The sequence below is a fragment of the Diabrotica virgifera genome, chromosome 6, assembly GCF_917563875.1.
Source record: "Diabrotica virgifera virgifera chromosome 6, PGI_DIABVI_V3a".
Lineage (NCBI taxonomy): Eukaryota > Metazoa > Arthropoda > Insecta > Coleoptera > Chrysomelidae > Diabrotica > Diabrotica virgifera.
Window position 1 is genome coordinate 15,262,197 of NC_065448.1, and position 17,534 is coordinate 15,279,730.

The 17,534-nt window shown below is 31.9% G+C and overlaps 1 protein-coding gene across 2 annotated transcripts in view; it reads left to right on the plus strand.

The window, feature by feature from the left end:
* The window catches only part of LOC114325383 (neuropeptide-like 1), a 290,871-nt gene extending 275,412 nt beyond the window's left edge, over window positions 1-15,459 (plus strand). For both annotated transcript variants that reach the window (XM_028273444.2, XM_028273445.2), the window contains one exon: window positions 10,860-15,459. In XM_028273444.2, the coding sequence (XP_028129245.1) occupies window positions 10,860-11,013 (154 nt within the window). In that variant the 3' untranslated portion in view covers window positions 11,014-15,459. The remainder of the gene's footprint in view (window positions 1-10,859) is intronic.
* Window positions 15,460-17,534: the final 2,075 nt, after the last annotated feature.

Below are 17,534 nucleotides of genomic sequence, written 5' to 3' on the forward strand. Positions count from 1 at the left end.
TATAAAGCAGCAATTAGACCTATATTGACATACACGGTGGAGGCAAGACCTGACACATCTAAAACGAGACGACCACTAGAAACAACAGAGATGAAAATACTCAGAAGAATATCAGAGAAAAGTCTGTTGGATGGGGAGAGAAGCGAAAACATAAGATCATGCGAAGTAGAAGACATAAATGGTTGGGTAACAAAACGAAAACAGAAGTGGAACGAACAGATTAGTAGAATGGCAGAGGATAGCAAATAACATGAGATAAGTCACCAAATGGACGAAGAAGTATTGGCAGACCAAGAAAAAGATGGTGCGATATCTTAAACAATTTAGGAGGCTAATATTAAAGAAGAAACTGGCGTTAAAGCCTACATACAAGAAAGAAGAAGAAGAAGAAGAAGATACATTTTCTTCTTCTTTCTCTTCTTTAACATGTTTGCATCTACTCCTGTACAAAGGCCTCCCCATGAGTTCTCCACTCTTCTCTGTTTTGTGCTATTTGGTGCCAGTTTGTTCCCATTTTTGCTTTGATGTCGTCTAGTCATCGTTTTTGTGGTCGTCCTTTACTAAGACTGTACTCGCGTGGTCTCCAACGTACAAGGTTTTTCGTCCACCTTTCGATGTTTTGTCGTGCCACGTGTCCTACCCAGTTCCATTTCATTTGCGCAATTCTTCCATTACATCTTCCACCTTAGTCATTCTTCGCACTTCCTCATTTCGTATATCGAGGGGTTCGAGCGAAATCCCGATAACTAACAAAACCATTGATTAGAGATAATCGCAATTAAAGATTTTAGGAAGTTTGAATAAGATTTAAAATCGGCATAGGAAGTTTTATCAAATATTTGTTATAGCCAAATGGCAGAGAATTTAATATTTAGTTAGAATAATTTATTTTAAGTTTAATTTATAAAAACGTACTTACAAAAAAAAATAAAACGTGATATTTATCGTGTTTTACTTCGTTGAATGAGTATAACATGGACTTTATTGGTTTTTATTTTGAATTTTTTAACTATAAAATAAAAGTTAATTGTGTATTATTCCAACAAAAATAAATTAATCTGCATTCGTGATATTTATCGTGTTTTACCTCGTTGAATGAGTATAACATGTGACTTTATTGGTTTTTATTTTGAATTTTTTAACTATAAAATAAAAGTTAATTGTGTATTATTCCAACAAAAATAAATTAATCTGCATTCTTTTTAGAAAATTAAAAGGTACAATGTGTCTTCTTCCGATTCTTCTCACATCATTACATCTGGAATTCGATCTACGATATAATTACCGGTTTTTAAATTTGTTATTCAAGCATGCACCTTTTCTGGAAAATATTTTCTTGGCACATCTTTATCAAATCCGTTTTCTTTGCTTCACTTATTGGAAAGGTACTTTTATATAACTTTGGTAAATTGCCCGCATTTGGTAAGTCTATGGTTGCCTTTTGGGATGAAATTCGTTTTAGCCTTTTAGGGCGTAGAGTAGGAGTTTTTTTTGTAATTCAAACCAATATCTTCTGATATTTTTATTAACTGGTTACCGTTTTCCTCTATTGTCTTCTTTAGAATATCATCCAGTAGAATCACTGTTAGCTACAGCATTTATATCATCTGAGAATATACACAGCGTTTTTTAAAAAACTTTTGACACACTGGAATTCATTCATGGTAAGCTAGTGGAAAGAAGCATTTCTTACTAAATGTTCGTTCCTTTCTTTGGGAAGTTTTAAGAACAAGTCTAGTCGTAATTAGTTTGACAGTTATGTTGTACAAAATAAAATTATTTCTAGACTAGACTACTACTGCTAGACTCCAGTAATTTCTACAGAGTTTCAATAGTCTTCAGACAACTTTTCAGTACACTTAAATTTAAATTTAATACAATTGATTTGCTGTGGTACCTTGGAAGCTCTGAGTTTGTTTTTCATTATAAATATGGGCCCCATTCTAACCGCTTTTTTGTTTTCGTAATGTTTTTAATTGTCAATTTACGCCATCTTTTACTGGGTTTTCGCAGGAAAAAAGTGTGCTGAAATTTAATAAACTATCATAGTCTAAAATTCTTTATCGGATTTTCGCATGAATATATTTTGTCAAAATGAACAATTTTGTAATCTTCATTTTCGATAAAAATTAATTATCAGTTTTTAACTTAGAAATATTTCTAATAAAACTAGTAATTTTACACAGTAAAAAGAAGATAAATGATTCTACCGGATTCTCATATTATAAATATGTTTACAACAAAGTATTTTTATCACTAAAGTTATATATCGGGTTGGTGTTATTTAAAAATATAAGTTAACGGTTTTTACCATGTTTGGTTTTTATTGGTTATTGTGTTTAAAAATGTTAATATCAAATATTAACATTTACCAGTGGTAGGAGACGTGTTTTTACAACAGCAGAAATAAAAATACCGGATTTCATAATTTTGGTATTTATCGGGTTTTCGCTCGAACCCCTCGATATATGTTCCCTCAAAGATACTCCTAACATAGCTAGCTGGATCGCTCTCTGTGTCGTTCTCAATATATTGGCTGATACCTCTGTAAGTGTCATGGTCTCCATTCTATAGGTCATAACTGGTAGAATACAACTACTGTTGAATACCCTTTTCTTTAGATTTATTGGTATCTGTTTGTTTTTTAACACATCACTGAGTCTTCCTACCGCTGCTAAGTCATTTAAGATAAATACACTCTCCGAAATAAAAATTGTATCCCAAAACAACTAATCAACTTTGCTAGAAGTACCTATCGATAATTAAAATGTAAAACAAATTATGAATAAGATTTTTGAGGTCCAACGTAACTAAATATCATGCACGACCCTACCCTGATCTATAATCTACCCACAATAATTATTAAATCGTAGATACTTTGCCTAGGGAAAATTTTGCTGTTTAAGTTGACCTAAAATATTATATATTTCAATTTAAATACCTGAGAATGTAAAACGAAAATTAAAAGCGGCTGCAGCACAATGGTATGTGAAACTTTACGATACCACATAACATTATGAATTTAAAATTTATTCAACTAAAAACTACTTTTTGAGCTAATTATCTCATAAACAAGAGAATGTAGACGTTTAAGGCACAACGAGGCATGCTACAACGAATAATTTACATTTAATTAAACTTTTTGTACTTTTTAAGTTCTTAAAAAACATTATATCTGAAAGTTTATAAATGCAAAAGGTACAAAACAACATAGTTTAACTCTCTTCTGTGCAGATTAGTGGAGCATTCAGACTCAGTCTCAGACAGTAAAGCTTTCAGATGTTTAAATTTGCATCTAGAGAAACGTTGATTAAAAGAAATTGATTTTATCTAGTGTATTCAGTTCTGTATCTGATTTAGTGTCTCCGATTTTTTTCTTATTCTGTGAGTTTTCAGTATTGTTCTATATGCAAATTTTAAAAAGATCCCCTCTGTGGCTCAGTGGTAAGAGCGCCTACCTTTGAATCGAAAGTTCCAATTGGTCGTGAGTCCGAATCTCACCAGGGTCAGAAATTTTTCGTTTATTACAAATTAATAAATGAAGATAGTTTCTGTCCTTGTGGGATCGGTACTCACCGGAGGGACTGCAGACGTTCGGATACAATTAGCGTCTCTTTGCAAAGACAATGACGCCGACTTTGCAAAGTAACAAGACACTTACTCAACACACACTACACATTACACTAGGTACCTAACTGCAAAAATTCACCGTACCTCATTAGTTGCCGAGGCATTCGCTAAATAAAAAAAATTAAAATGCCAATAAAAATGTATTGCCTACAGTCAATTTAAATCTTATAACGCCCTCTGTGGCTCAGTGGTGAGGGAGCCTACCTTTGGATTCAGGGGTCGTGAGTTCGAATCTCACTTTTATTAAAAATTAAAAGATACTTAAATGAAAATAGGGATCGATACTCACCGGAGGGACCGCAGATGTTCGGATACAATTAGCGTCTATTTGTAAAGACAATGAAGTCGACTTTTCAAAGTAACAAGAGATTTACTCAACACACACTACACCAGGTATCTGATTGTAAAATCAACTGTATCATGCCAATGGCCATTACTTGTCGAGGCATTAAGCTTAAGAGGATGGGTACGTATTTTCGGCTGCAATGCTATTCAAATGGGGATTCATTTTTTTCGAATCCTGAGAAAACTAATAAGTATTTTTGAAAAATTTAAACCCAGAATGACAGATTACGTTATTAGCGAGGGCCGAAAGTCCCTGAGAACTTCTATAATTTTTATTTTAATAAGTTACAGGGGTGAAAAATTTAGAGAAAATTTAGTGTGATTTTTAATTTCAAATATCTCATTCAAAATAAACTTTTTATTCATTCTAAGGGACTTTCGGCCCTCGGTAATAATTTAGTCTTTCATTCTGCTTTTAAATTTTTTAAAAGTATGTATTAGTTTTTTCAGGATTCGAAAAAATGAACACCATGTCCATGGTAATATTTTCCAAATCTATCTTTGTCTTACAACGCACTCAGTCGAATATAATACTGTCAGTCAGACATTGACAATCAGTGACAATTTTAAATATTTGACATGGCATTGGGAATATTTTGAGTTGTTGATGAAAAAATATTGATAAATAATTGATAAATAATTGATTTAAAACGTGAACTTAATAAAAAGTTATTTATTGTGTATTATTTGTGGAAGATCCAAGCAGAGAATACATCAGGATAATATCTGTGATCCAAGTATTTTGTTGTTAAAGATGTTCAAAATTGTAAGCGTTCCATAGTAACAATATATTATTAAAAAATCACTTTAAAACTTTTTCTCTTTTCTCGATTGAGTATTAGTTTTTGTTGTACATATAAATGATTACCATCACTGAATACATAGTTAGTGAAAAAATTATCACATTTATTAACTGAATTAATAATTTGCAATTATATAAATAACAGTTATCCAAGAACATTCAAAAGCCATCTCTTTAACTTAATGATGACATTTTCAAGTAGAATGGCATTCTAGTAATGTTTACATATCCATACCAGTGCGAATTTTACTACACGTAATTTGCCGTGTAAAGACAGAAAAAGTAGGGATAGCCGTAAAATATTTGCGAATTATGTACCCATGGCCTTAATAAAAAAAATATTAATAAAAGCAATCTATGTATCTTCTTGTTGCATGCATTTAGATGATGTTGTAGGGTAGATATTATATGAATGATGAATATTTGATTTGTGTGAATAAATTATGCATTACAGTAGGGGAGTAAAGTGTGCTAAATTTGCAGTTACTCGAGCGTCATCGGCACTTATTAGGTTGTGAAAATTAAGTCCTAAAACCAAAAAAAAAATAAGTTTTCCATAAAGTGGGGGACTTTCCATTTTTTAATTTAATTTTCCGTTTCCATCAATCATTTTTTCCGATTATAGCACCATCTATCCATAATTCAAAAAAATATCTCGAATAAAAGTTGCTTATTTTTACGTAAAGAATCCAAGTCTGCAATAATTATATTTTAAAGTAATCCCCCACCTCAGTTTCGTGTTTGGTGTCATTCGATAGATTTTTCAAAAATATTGAATACGTGTATTTTGCAGTTTTTCGATCTGATGTTCATTTCGCGAAATATCGCGGGGCTCTTATTTAAAATTTTAAATTTAACCCCCACCCCTCTCCGTGAGGGTGTCGTGTTTGGTATCATTCGAGAGATTTTTGAAAAATATTAAACAAATATTTTTTAGTTTTTCGATCTTACATTCATTTCGCGAAATATTCGCTTTTTTGTGAAACTTTGTGACTCGCTTTTTTCCTTACGCCTCGCGCAAATTGTCAGATTTTTGAAATATACACTCTCTTGCATGTACTTAACTTACCTTATCTTAATCTGACGATTTCGAGTTTTTCTAAGGATAGATTTTTTTTCGGACCCCCTTTAACGAACTCCCCTAGATTAAGAGCCAGTATATATGGTAGAGGTACATTTACAGGGTACAAGGTTTCTCCCCATATGATAATCTGACGCGCTCGAGTAACTGCAAAAATCCCCGCTTGGGCTCCCCTACCATTATGTATTAAAAATGTTAGTAGATCTATTAAGATATTGTCGCAACCTTAAAATTTATTTATTTATTTACGGGAAACCCCCATTAACTGTACAAAAACATAATACCCCAGGCTGTGGGTGAAAAAACGTGATATAATTCAGGAATTTTTGAAACCTATCAGGTGTTGTAAAGAACGATGCCAGGAATAACTTCTACTAAAATGTAACCAAAAATATTGTGCGCTTTTTTTTTATTGCGATTTTCATTTGTTAAATTTGCAATTTTTAATTATTTTTAATTTTGTAGCTTAGGATATTGATTTTAGAGAAAAACTTTTTAATACAAAGTTGTAGTAAATTAAAAAACCTACAATTTGAGCTATGGTAAGTTTAACTTCGTTAATTGGTTATTGCAAAACAGCCTGCGAAAGGTCCAAAATGGCCGTTTTTTACAATTGCATTATTTATTGTACAAATAATTTTTTTATTTTTTAAAGCTTTAAAATGAAGATCTTTTAATTCCAAACATAAAAAAAATTGTAACGCCAGATTAACGAGTTTGTTGCTTAGATATTATAAATTGTTTATCCCAAGAGGTCAAATGTAGAAGTCTATAACTTTTTGAAAAAAAATCGTAGAGCGTTGGTGAAACATCAAATCTCCTTCTAAAGAGTTATATTTTCATATTCTGATGTAAATAAATGCGTAAAACATTTTTAAACCTCTAATTTTTGGGTCTGAAAATAAGGGAGCAAATTTCGTTATAAACATTTAGAGCTGAAGCGGCCCTGTACATCCTATGAGTTTTTAACTTACAGATTATTGTTGCTGAAGATGAAACGAAGATTTACAAATAAATAAAAAATTTCTACGACCAACTGAAGCCGAGATAATTTTTGTGTTTGAAAATAAGGGGGCAAATTTCGATATAAACATTTAAAGCTGAAGCGGCCCTGTATATCCTATGAGTTTCTAACTTACAGATTATTGTTGCTGAAGACGAAACGAAGATTTATAAAAAAATTAAAATTTTCTACAACCAACTGAAGCCGAGATAATTGTTTTTTGTTTCTTAAATCGTAGTGCCTTTATTTATAACAATTAAGAAATTATTTTACAGTCATTGACTAAAGAAAGACTTAAATTATCTTAAAATAAAAATAATTATTAAATATAATTACATTTAATTATTAAAAATTATTTTTTAAATCGGTGCTTTTGCAAGCGACCGAATTTTGCAAATCGCCCGGCTCGGTTCAAATCCGCGAGCTCGGAAAATTTTTACGTAACTTGTATTAAATTTTGACAAAAAACAATTTAATAATATTTCCATTATAATATACAGTCTATTTACCACTGTATTTGTTTTTCTTGATAAACTTTTATATGTGAAATCCAAAAAGAATAGTCACTACAAGAAAAAAAAGTTTTATATTGTATATTATAGTAAGAAGTAACATTATTATTATTATATTTATATAACAATGAAAAAATTTAAAATATAGTTATATATTTCATATATATGTATCATTTTTGTAATATTATTTCTTCAGAAATGAAATTTCACATATAAAAGTTTATCAAGAAAAATAAATACAGTGGTAAATAGACTGTATATTATAATGGTAATATTATTAAATTGTTTTCTGTCAAAATTTAATACAAGTTACGTAAAAATTTTCCTACCGCGCGGATTTGAAGCGAGCCGGGCGATTTGCAAAATTCGGCCGCTCGCAAAAGCACCGATTTTAAAAATAATTTTTAATAATTAAATGTAATTATATTTTATAATAATATTTATTTTAAGATAATATAAGTCTTTCTTTAGTCAATGACTGTAAAATAATTTCTTAATTGTTATAAATAAAGGCACTACGACTTAAGAAAAAAAAAACAATTATCTCGGCTTCAGTTAGTTGTAGAAATTTTTTTTTTTATAAATCTTCGTTTTGTCTTCAGCAACAATAATCTGTAAGTTAAAAACTCATAGGATGTACAGGGCCGCTTCAGCTCGAAATGTTTATATAGAAATTTGCCCCCTTATTATCAAACCCAAAAATTATCTCGGCTTCAGTTGGTCGTAGAAATTTTTTTATTTTTTTATAAATCTTCGTTTCATCTTCAGCAACAATAATCTGTAAGTTAAAAACTCATAGGATGTACAGGGCCGCTTCAGCTCTAAATGTTTTTATCGAAATTTACCCCCTTATTTTCAAACCCAAAAATTAGAGGTTTAAAAATGTTTACGCATTTATTTACATCAGAATATGAAAATATAACTCTTTAGAAAGAGATTAGATATTTCACCAACTCTCTACGATTTTTTTTCAGAAAGTTATAGCGTTCGACATTTGACTTCTTGGGATAAACAATTTATAATATCTAAGCAACAAATTCGTTAATCTGGCTTTACAATTTTTTTTATGTTTGGAATTGAAAGATCTTCATTTTAAATCTTTAAAAAATAAAAAAAAATATTTGTACAATAAATAATGCAATTGTAAAAAACGACCATTTTGGACCTTTCGCAGGCTATTTTGCAATAACCAATTAACCAAATTAAACTTACCGTACCTCAAATTGTAGGTTTTTTAATTTACTACAACTTTCTATTAAAAAGTTTTTCTCTAAAATCAATATCCTAAGCTGCAAAATTAAAAATCCTTTAAAATTGCAAATTTAACAAATGAAAATCGCAATAAAAAAAAGCGCACAATATTTTTGGTTACATTTTAGTAGAAGTTATTCCTGGCATCGTCCTTTACAACACCTGATAGGTTTCAAAAATTCCTGAATTATATCCTGAAATCGACCTATTTTTCACCCATAGCCTGGGGTATAAGTTAAATTTTAAAACAGGTTAGATCTTATAACTAGATATATCCAAATTAAAAAAACTCAAAGTAATTATAATTGTATCAGACTTAATGAATCTAGATCATTGAGATATAAATGAATATTATGAATCTAGATCATAAATAGGAATCCCATTTTTTATTTTAGATTTAGATTCCATATATGTACAAAGATAAGTAACTTTTATTAAAAATATAATCGGAAAAAAAAGATTTATTCTTATACTCTAGGACAATAATTATGTGTACGGTCTAATATCTCGACAAATATACTTTTAAATGAAAAACACGTGTTCAATATTTTTCAAAAATCTAATGAATGACACCAAACGTGACCTGGAGGGGGACTTTATAATCTTTAATAGAAACCCCCATATTTTATTCCAGATTAGGATTCTACATGAACAAGTAAACAAGTTTTATCTGAACTTTTTTTTGAATTGTGGTAGATGGCGCTGTGATCACAGAAAAACATATTATACAGATCAGCAGTAGTCTGCAAACTAATTTTTATGGTATCTACCGAATACAGTTTTTCGGAATGTTTTGTAGAATCAGCATCTGCAATTAAAAATGGGGGATCCTATTAAAGATTGCTAAGTTCCCCCACTCACCCTCAGGGGGTAGGATGCGGTGTCACATTTGGTGTCATTTGATAGATTTTTAAAAAATATTGAACACTTGTTTTTCATTTAGAGGGTGTTTTTCCATTATTTTCCTAGGGTATAAGGATAGGATAAAGCGTTATTTTTTCGATTATAGCACCATCTATCAATAATTCGAAAAAATGTCTCGAATAAAAGTTACTTATTTTTGTATAATGAATCAAAATCTGCAATAAAAACTGGGGATTTTAAAGTTGCCTCCCACCCCATCTCCAGAGGGTGTAGTGGGGAATCGTGTTTGGCGTCATTCGATAAATTTTTGAAAAATATTGAACATGTGTTTTTCAGTTTTTCGATCTGATTTTTGAAACTTACTGATCTACTGATCTACTTTTGAATCACCCTAAATATATCACTACCGTCGCTGAATGGTTTTTCACCACTTAGATCAGTTTTGGCATACAATAAGTCAATTTTTACCCACTGAAGAATTACGTACTTAGATATACCGATGCCTGAGTACACGTTTAATGGGCATGTTTATCTAGTGTTCGTAGAAATTAAGTATGTTTCAAACTTCAAACATTATCCCATTATTAATGAAGAAGGGCTACATTACAGAACATTTTCGGATCAACAATTCCATCATCAGTGGTGTTTACAGGTTAAATGACATGCTTGAGTCACCAATATATGTGAAAACCCTATTAGATCTTATATAGTTATAAAAATTTTACCTTATGGTATTAAAATTAATGTGATGGTTAAAATATTCTTGGATTTAACATCAGGCATCACAGGACTCTCCCCAAGCTGGTTGCTTTGTCCAGAGGATGGATCCTCACATCACGAACGTTGATGATTAACAACTGAATTGAATGGCATTTTGAAGTATTTCAGAATTAAACTCCAACTAAAGAACTAAAGGTTAGTTCTGACATCCTTCAAAATGCCATTCAATTCAGTCCATGATGTGAGGATCCATATCCTTTGGACAAAACAACCGTCGTGGGGAGAGTCCTGTGGTGCCTGATGTTAAAACCAGGAATATTTTTAACATCACGTTAATGTTAATACCATTAAAATTTTATAACTATATAAGATCTAAAATCTAAAGGGTTTACACCCATATATCTTCATGGTTCAAGCATGTCCTTTAACCTGTAAGAAGCACTGATGATAAAATTGTTATTCGGAAATAGTTCTGTGATGTAGCCCTTTTTAGGGATTTTCATTTTGGATTATTAATGAATCTAGTTAAAATTTACGAAGCATAGAAGTTCTTCGTATTTGTGTTAATGGGATAATTTTTGTAATATTCCTACTTACTTCATCAAATATCAATGTGTTTCATGCTTATGATTAATTGTAAATACCTTTCAGGGAGACTTCCTCAGATGGGGAAACCGAAGTCAACAGTAACTCCGAAGACCCGTCGCTACTACTAGCATCCAACAGACGAATCATCTATCAAACGCCAAGTGAAAATAATTTTGTTAGGAGAGTTTTTTACCATCCTCTAACGACCAAATACTAACAATTTTAACACCAAGTGAATAGTTGGTAGATTACAGAAAAACTTATTATTTTGAAAATTTTAAGTAAATTTATAAACTAAAACTAAAAGTTTATTGATAACATCTTCATCTTCACTAAGACAAGGGATTGGATCCAAGTAGTTCCAAATGGTTCTTCATAGGTCGTCATAAACATTACATTGAAATTGTGGTAATTATATGTTTTAAAAATGTCTATCTTCTATCCTTTTGTACCTTTTCCATTGTTTCCAACAGTTTTTCCATACAAGAATAAACTATAAGCGGGAATCATAAAGTCAAAATAATGGTAACTCTTATTTACAACATCAAAAATTCAAACAACATTGAGCTGCAACTGTAACTTGGAATTCTTTGACATCATAGAAATGAGTCAAATAGTTGCTAACAAAATATCCTAAGGTACCTATTACCTAATTGTTATTTTGTTGCATATTCTTGTTTTCATTGGTGTTTAACTAATCAATATTGAATTTATCTGCCGATTCATCATGATTCATGATCAATCAGCTAATCGCGTCCACTTTTGAACATAAGCCTACCTTAATTTGTGTCCCAGATGTTTCTAAGTGTCTGTTTGTTATATGGTACTATTATCGTCAATAGATATATTTCCGCTCATTATAAGATTTGTTTTCTCAAAGTTTATTTTTAATCCTGCTCTCTCAGACAGACTTTTAAGCCAATGTGTCATAGAAAATGTATCTTGTAAGTTGTCTGTGATTAATACGTCATCTGAAAACCTTAGATGGTTTAATCTTTCTCCATCTATATTTATGCCATTGAATGTTCTTAAATATTCATTAGAGAGCCGCCGTGAACCATTTAGGTGAAATATTGTCTCCTTGTCTTACTCCTGTTTCAAACTCTACAGAATCAAAAGCCTACTTAATCGATAAATGCAAGGACTAGTGGTATATTGTACTCGATCCATTTTTCAATTATTATCTTTAGAATAGGAAAAAGTGAAAGAAATAAAAGAACATTAATGAAATAATGATATTTGTCAAAATATGATGATCCTCTGACGTAATATTACCTTATTGTCGTAAATCCATTATTACTGCTAATAAAAATGCTTGGATTTAATCCCTTGTGTCTAGTCTGTCTGTGGTAAGGTCATTGGTTCCCCTTGCTTTTATTTGCCATTTTCCAGCATTTTTTGGTAACTCTGGCATTCGACATTTAGCTTATATTTGATTTGAACTTATTTATTACCAGACTTGTTTTAAATATATCATTTATATATTAAAAAAAGATATAGCACATGCTAAGAAGACCAATAATAATTTAAGATAAACACAAAATTTATTACAATACTATTTAAAATTAAGCAGATTTTGTGACTTAAAAATTAAAAATTCCTTTAAAAGATATAAAAAAACATTTTGTTTAACCAGGAAAACTCGTCCAAATTCATAATGTAAAGTTACATAACATGTGGTGAATACTAAAAGCAACGGCCACCCAAGAATATCTAATATACTTACTAAAAGAACTGTATATCAACAACACAGCAAACGTAAGAGTCAACAACACATACTTCAATATCTTCAAACCAAAAGCCGGCGTTCGTCAAGGATGTGTTATCTCCCCCACGGTATTAAATATATGTATAGCGAATAAATCTACGACACTTTAGTACTAGTATCATCGACAGATGAACTTGAAGAAAACAAAGAAAATCAAGGTGATGATCATTGACCGAACTAGAAATAATCGGCCTAAAATACGAAACGTAGCAGGGTAGCAGGGTATACGCCATTTCAATTACTTAGGCTCTTTTATCGCAAAACAATAGTTGACGCGAAGAAGAAATACGTCGACGCCTTACTATGGCCAGATTAGTAACGATCAAACTTACTAAAATCTGGAAAGATAGAGCCATAACCAAAAACAACACCAAACTGCGCTTGGTACGGAGGTTATCCTTCCTATCGCTACCTATGCTGCAGAAACTTGGACCATCAAAAAGTTCGACTCACGACGTATAATGACCTTTAAATGTGCAACAATAGGCTTACCACAATCATCAACCAAAATATATTGAGATATCTTGTGCACGTAGTCACAATAAAAGAAGATATTACCACTGGTTCACAAGAAGGTCACCACACAAGAAGGTAAGCACCACCCGTTACTCTCTATCTGAGGCAGCACACCACGCCTAGGAGAGAGAATAATGGATAGCAACCATACGTCGAATACCATAATGTACCCATATTCTTAAGAAGGATAAAGGACAGAGGAGGAAGACTTTGTGTTAACTATATCACAGTATGTGTTAAGTGTATATTTTGAAACTTGGTTAACAACATGAAAATCATAAATTTGGACTGTAAAGTTGACTCAGATCTTGTTTTAAAATGAGCATCCAGCAGTTATGAACATTTGGTAGCAGTTGAACATAAGATGTGTCAGCATATTTAAAAAATTATACATACATATCAAGTACCTTGAGATAAACCTTAACAAAAATAAGTTCAAATCAAATTAATTTTAACGAAATTGTCTAAAACATATCTACAATCCTATCATATCAAAAAATATCTATCAACTATCACTTACATTGCAGGAAATATGAAAAAACTTTGCCAACAGGAATCACTAGCGTCTTTTCTTTTGGCAACGATTTGGCAACATTGTATTTGTTGCAAATGTTTGAATCTCCGAGATCAATTACTCCAATCAAGAATATCATCATCATACATATAAGCGCTAAATTATAGTACTAGTTTAAGGCCAATTTATATATTTTATTCCGTATCAAAATGTAGGACTTAGGCCCTTCGTCCACCTCCACAACACAACTACAACTCGACTGTGATGCAACTTCCGCCACCAACGTGACTGATTTGCAATCAGTTATGTTCAAGATGTCGAGCAGTTCAGATGACGATGTCGTTGTAATGGTAACAGGAAAAATTAAAAGGAAACAAAATCGGTGGACCCATCCTTAAATAGGAAACATCAAAAATAGACGAGTTTTTACAGCAGCGAAGGAATTGGAGAAGGACGAGAAGAAGTTTCTCTGAACTATAGAAGAAATACTTTGCCATACATAGCAAAAAGGGATACGAACTATAGGAAAAGGGTCAGTGTAGAAGAAAATTATAATTGTACAGGCAGGCACTGCGTTGCAGTGACGTTGGTAAGCGGACTTTGTACTTAAAGCACATGTCCGACACCTAGTTGACCGTGTAGCAACTATAACGTGACTAAAGTTGCAGCCGAGTTGCGGCGGTGGACGAAGAGCCTTATATGATGAAAATTTCAAATGTGGGCTGGATATACAGAGTGTTTCATAAAGTATGTGTTGGATTTTACTTGAAGATTATATAGCAGACAATTTCTTAGAGATTAGTTATGTTTCCCCTCGAGTAGTTAGTCAAAATTTCGGTTACCAAAACCTTCTACTATAGAACAATAGACTGTTGTTTGATACAATGTTCCTGATCAGTGAACAATGACAATAACTGTAGTTTCTTTGAAAATGTTAATGTGTCGGCAGTTGTACACCCAGACATCGCGTCATTATCGCAAAACAGATTATTTTCCCCTTTTGTAAATCTACAAACTTACAAATCCTCACATACATTTGTTTCTTGTATGTATCGTACGTAATGCTTTAGGAGCAGTCCTTTGGTAGGAACTGATGCTGTTGAAACCAAAGCCTTAGACTAATGTTTCAGTTCTCTCAATTTTCTTACAAAAAAAGTCTTTCGGCTTACTTTGTAAATGACGGTAATGTTCAAATGCTGTTTTAGATTATTAGAAGCATACTTTCATCTATCAACACATACAACGCTCCTGGGACAATGCCGCGACGCACCCGCGCGTCACAACACAGTTTGGGAAGCCCTGATTTATAGTACCTAAGTAACGATTTTACTAATACAAAACATCAGCTCAAGCGACTAAAACGAGGTAATGACGTTATAAATGGCCATGTAGTACATATTTTCTGTGATGTACTATCATTTTTTAATATTCAATTGTTAATTTGTTAAAAATAAGTGAAATATAACTAAACTGCAGCACAATCTTTAGATCGTACCAGCCTGTATCTCTGTGACATTTAAGTCCTAGTTATTGAGCAAAAAAACAATGTTATGCTACAAACTCTAGGTAAAATAATATCGATACTCTATGAGCCTCTCTGTATATTTTATTCCGTGTCAAAACTTAGAACTTAAGAGGATGAAAATTTGGGCTGGATATATTTATGAAAACGAGCTGTGTGGGACAATATTAAATGTTTGACTTTAATTAAGACAATAAATGTTTAAAGTAGACAATAACAAATGAATATATTATATAAATATACATACCTATGTTTACAAAAATAAAGGCATTCTTGCCAGTATCTATTTAGAGGTGGTATTATGTCGACGTATATTAAGTGTCAATAAACTCATGTAATGATATTTAGTTTGTGTTTCTTTTTTAATCCTAAAATCATTAAAAAATTTGGCTCGAAGGACCAAATACAGAAGCAACTGGAGGAATTATCCATTAGCCAACTCAGTGATGTATCCTTAGAATAAGTGAAATGATACGGCCAGGCTCTAGTAAATATTGATGATCATATTGTACCTAAACTACGGAGCAGATGAAAATGCAAAGATATAAATCAAAATGTATGCATTTGCGTAATTGATTTTGAAAAGGCGTTTGACAAGATCCGACAAAACAAAATCCTAGAAATAGTGAAAACAACTGGATTGGATGATAAAGACTTAAGTAATGGAGGTAAGACTTAGACAACTACACCATCGAATGTGTAGATTCATTCACATATATCTAGGCATAAAAATTAATCAAAAGAGTTCGTAAGTAGCGAAATTAATATACGGATTTCCAGTGGGAATCGTACATACTATGCTAATAAAAGATTGATGACATCGAAATTATTAGACAAAACAACCAAAATCACTATACAGGGTGTTTCATTAATAATTGTCCATATAGTAACTGGAGAAACCTTAGCACAAAATACGAAGATTTACCCTAAACACTTAAATAAAATGTGGTTCTTTACTGAGTTACAGGGTGTTTTATCTAAAAATTTAAAAACTATTTTTGCTCAGCATTTTAAAACTATTTGACGTATACTTTTCATACTTGGCAGGAAGTATAGGTACTATACAAACTACTAAATTATGTTAAAACACGTTTCTGGCTGTTACCAGAGGCGCACGACGGGGAAAGTGAATGGTTGACCCTTTCCAAATTCTACGCCACCGGCAGTGCCGCGCCAGCCCGTGGTAGGGCCTGTGTGCAAAACATTAAACGGCGACCAAAATTAACAATGACTTATTATAACCAGTGGCGCACCCGGAGGGAGGGTTTGAGGGTTAAAACCCCCTCCAGGGAATATGAAAAATATATAAAAAAATAGTTAGAAAATGTAACTTGTCTTTCACACAGAATACAAAAAAATTCGGTGCCCAAAGCCAACACTCCCCAGAAGAACTAGGTGCGCTACTGATTGTAACCAAACGAAAATAACTAAAAATTCTCACACATTCAACAGGAAAATAAAGTAAGTTAAAATAATTAAATAAAAATAAATATTTGGCGTAACAACATAAAAAACTAAAGATCGGAAACAACCTTCAGTTCGGAAAATCTTTAATATGGTGAATATCAGTTTTCATTTAATACTGACGACTCTATAGAGATGATAGATAAATTTTTTATAAACGTTTATAAAAATTTTTATAAATTTTTTTTATAAGTTAATTTTAAAAAAAGATCGTTCAGCAGTGCCATCGGATATAGGCAGAGTGAGCAGAACGCGAAGAGCTAGTGTTAAATTTGGTTAAACTGCAGTAAATTCGTTTAAAAATATAAATTTTAAAATTTTACAAACATCATTATTTAATTATTCTTTTAACAGAGGCCGAAACTGTATAATTTCTTCAAACAAATTGTCTCCCGCTATCCAGATGCTCACTATATCTCATTTTTTACAAATTTCTACAAAAAGGTTTTTAATTGTGAGTTTTCTGTAATGTTGTTCAAAGTATATAAAAATTTGAAAGAATCAACATAATTTTCCAATATGGAAAATCTTTCATTTACTGACATTAATGCTTGGTCGATAACACAATAAAAGAAATGAACTTTGCAGTGGCGCACCTAGAATTTTCCTCTGGAGGGGTTTGGTTTCATCTGGGGGGGGGGGTTGGCTTGGGTACAGAAATTTTTTTGTATAGTTTGTTAAAGACAAGTTACATTTTCCTACTATCCTTTATATGCCCTGGGAGGGGTTTTAACCCCCAAAACCCCCCTGGGTGCACCACTGGAACTTTGTATGACATTTTAGGATCCAAAATCAGTTCATCTTTATGTTCGTAATCGGACTGTCTGCTTTTATTTCGACGCCGCGCCGTAGCTGTGGCTGGTTGAAAACTGAGCTCCACATCCAGTTTCTCTGCAGTTTCATTTGCTGTGGTAATAACAAAATAAAGCTATCTGTCCGAAACCCGAGCAAACT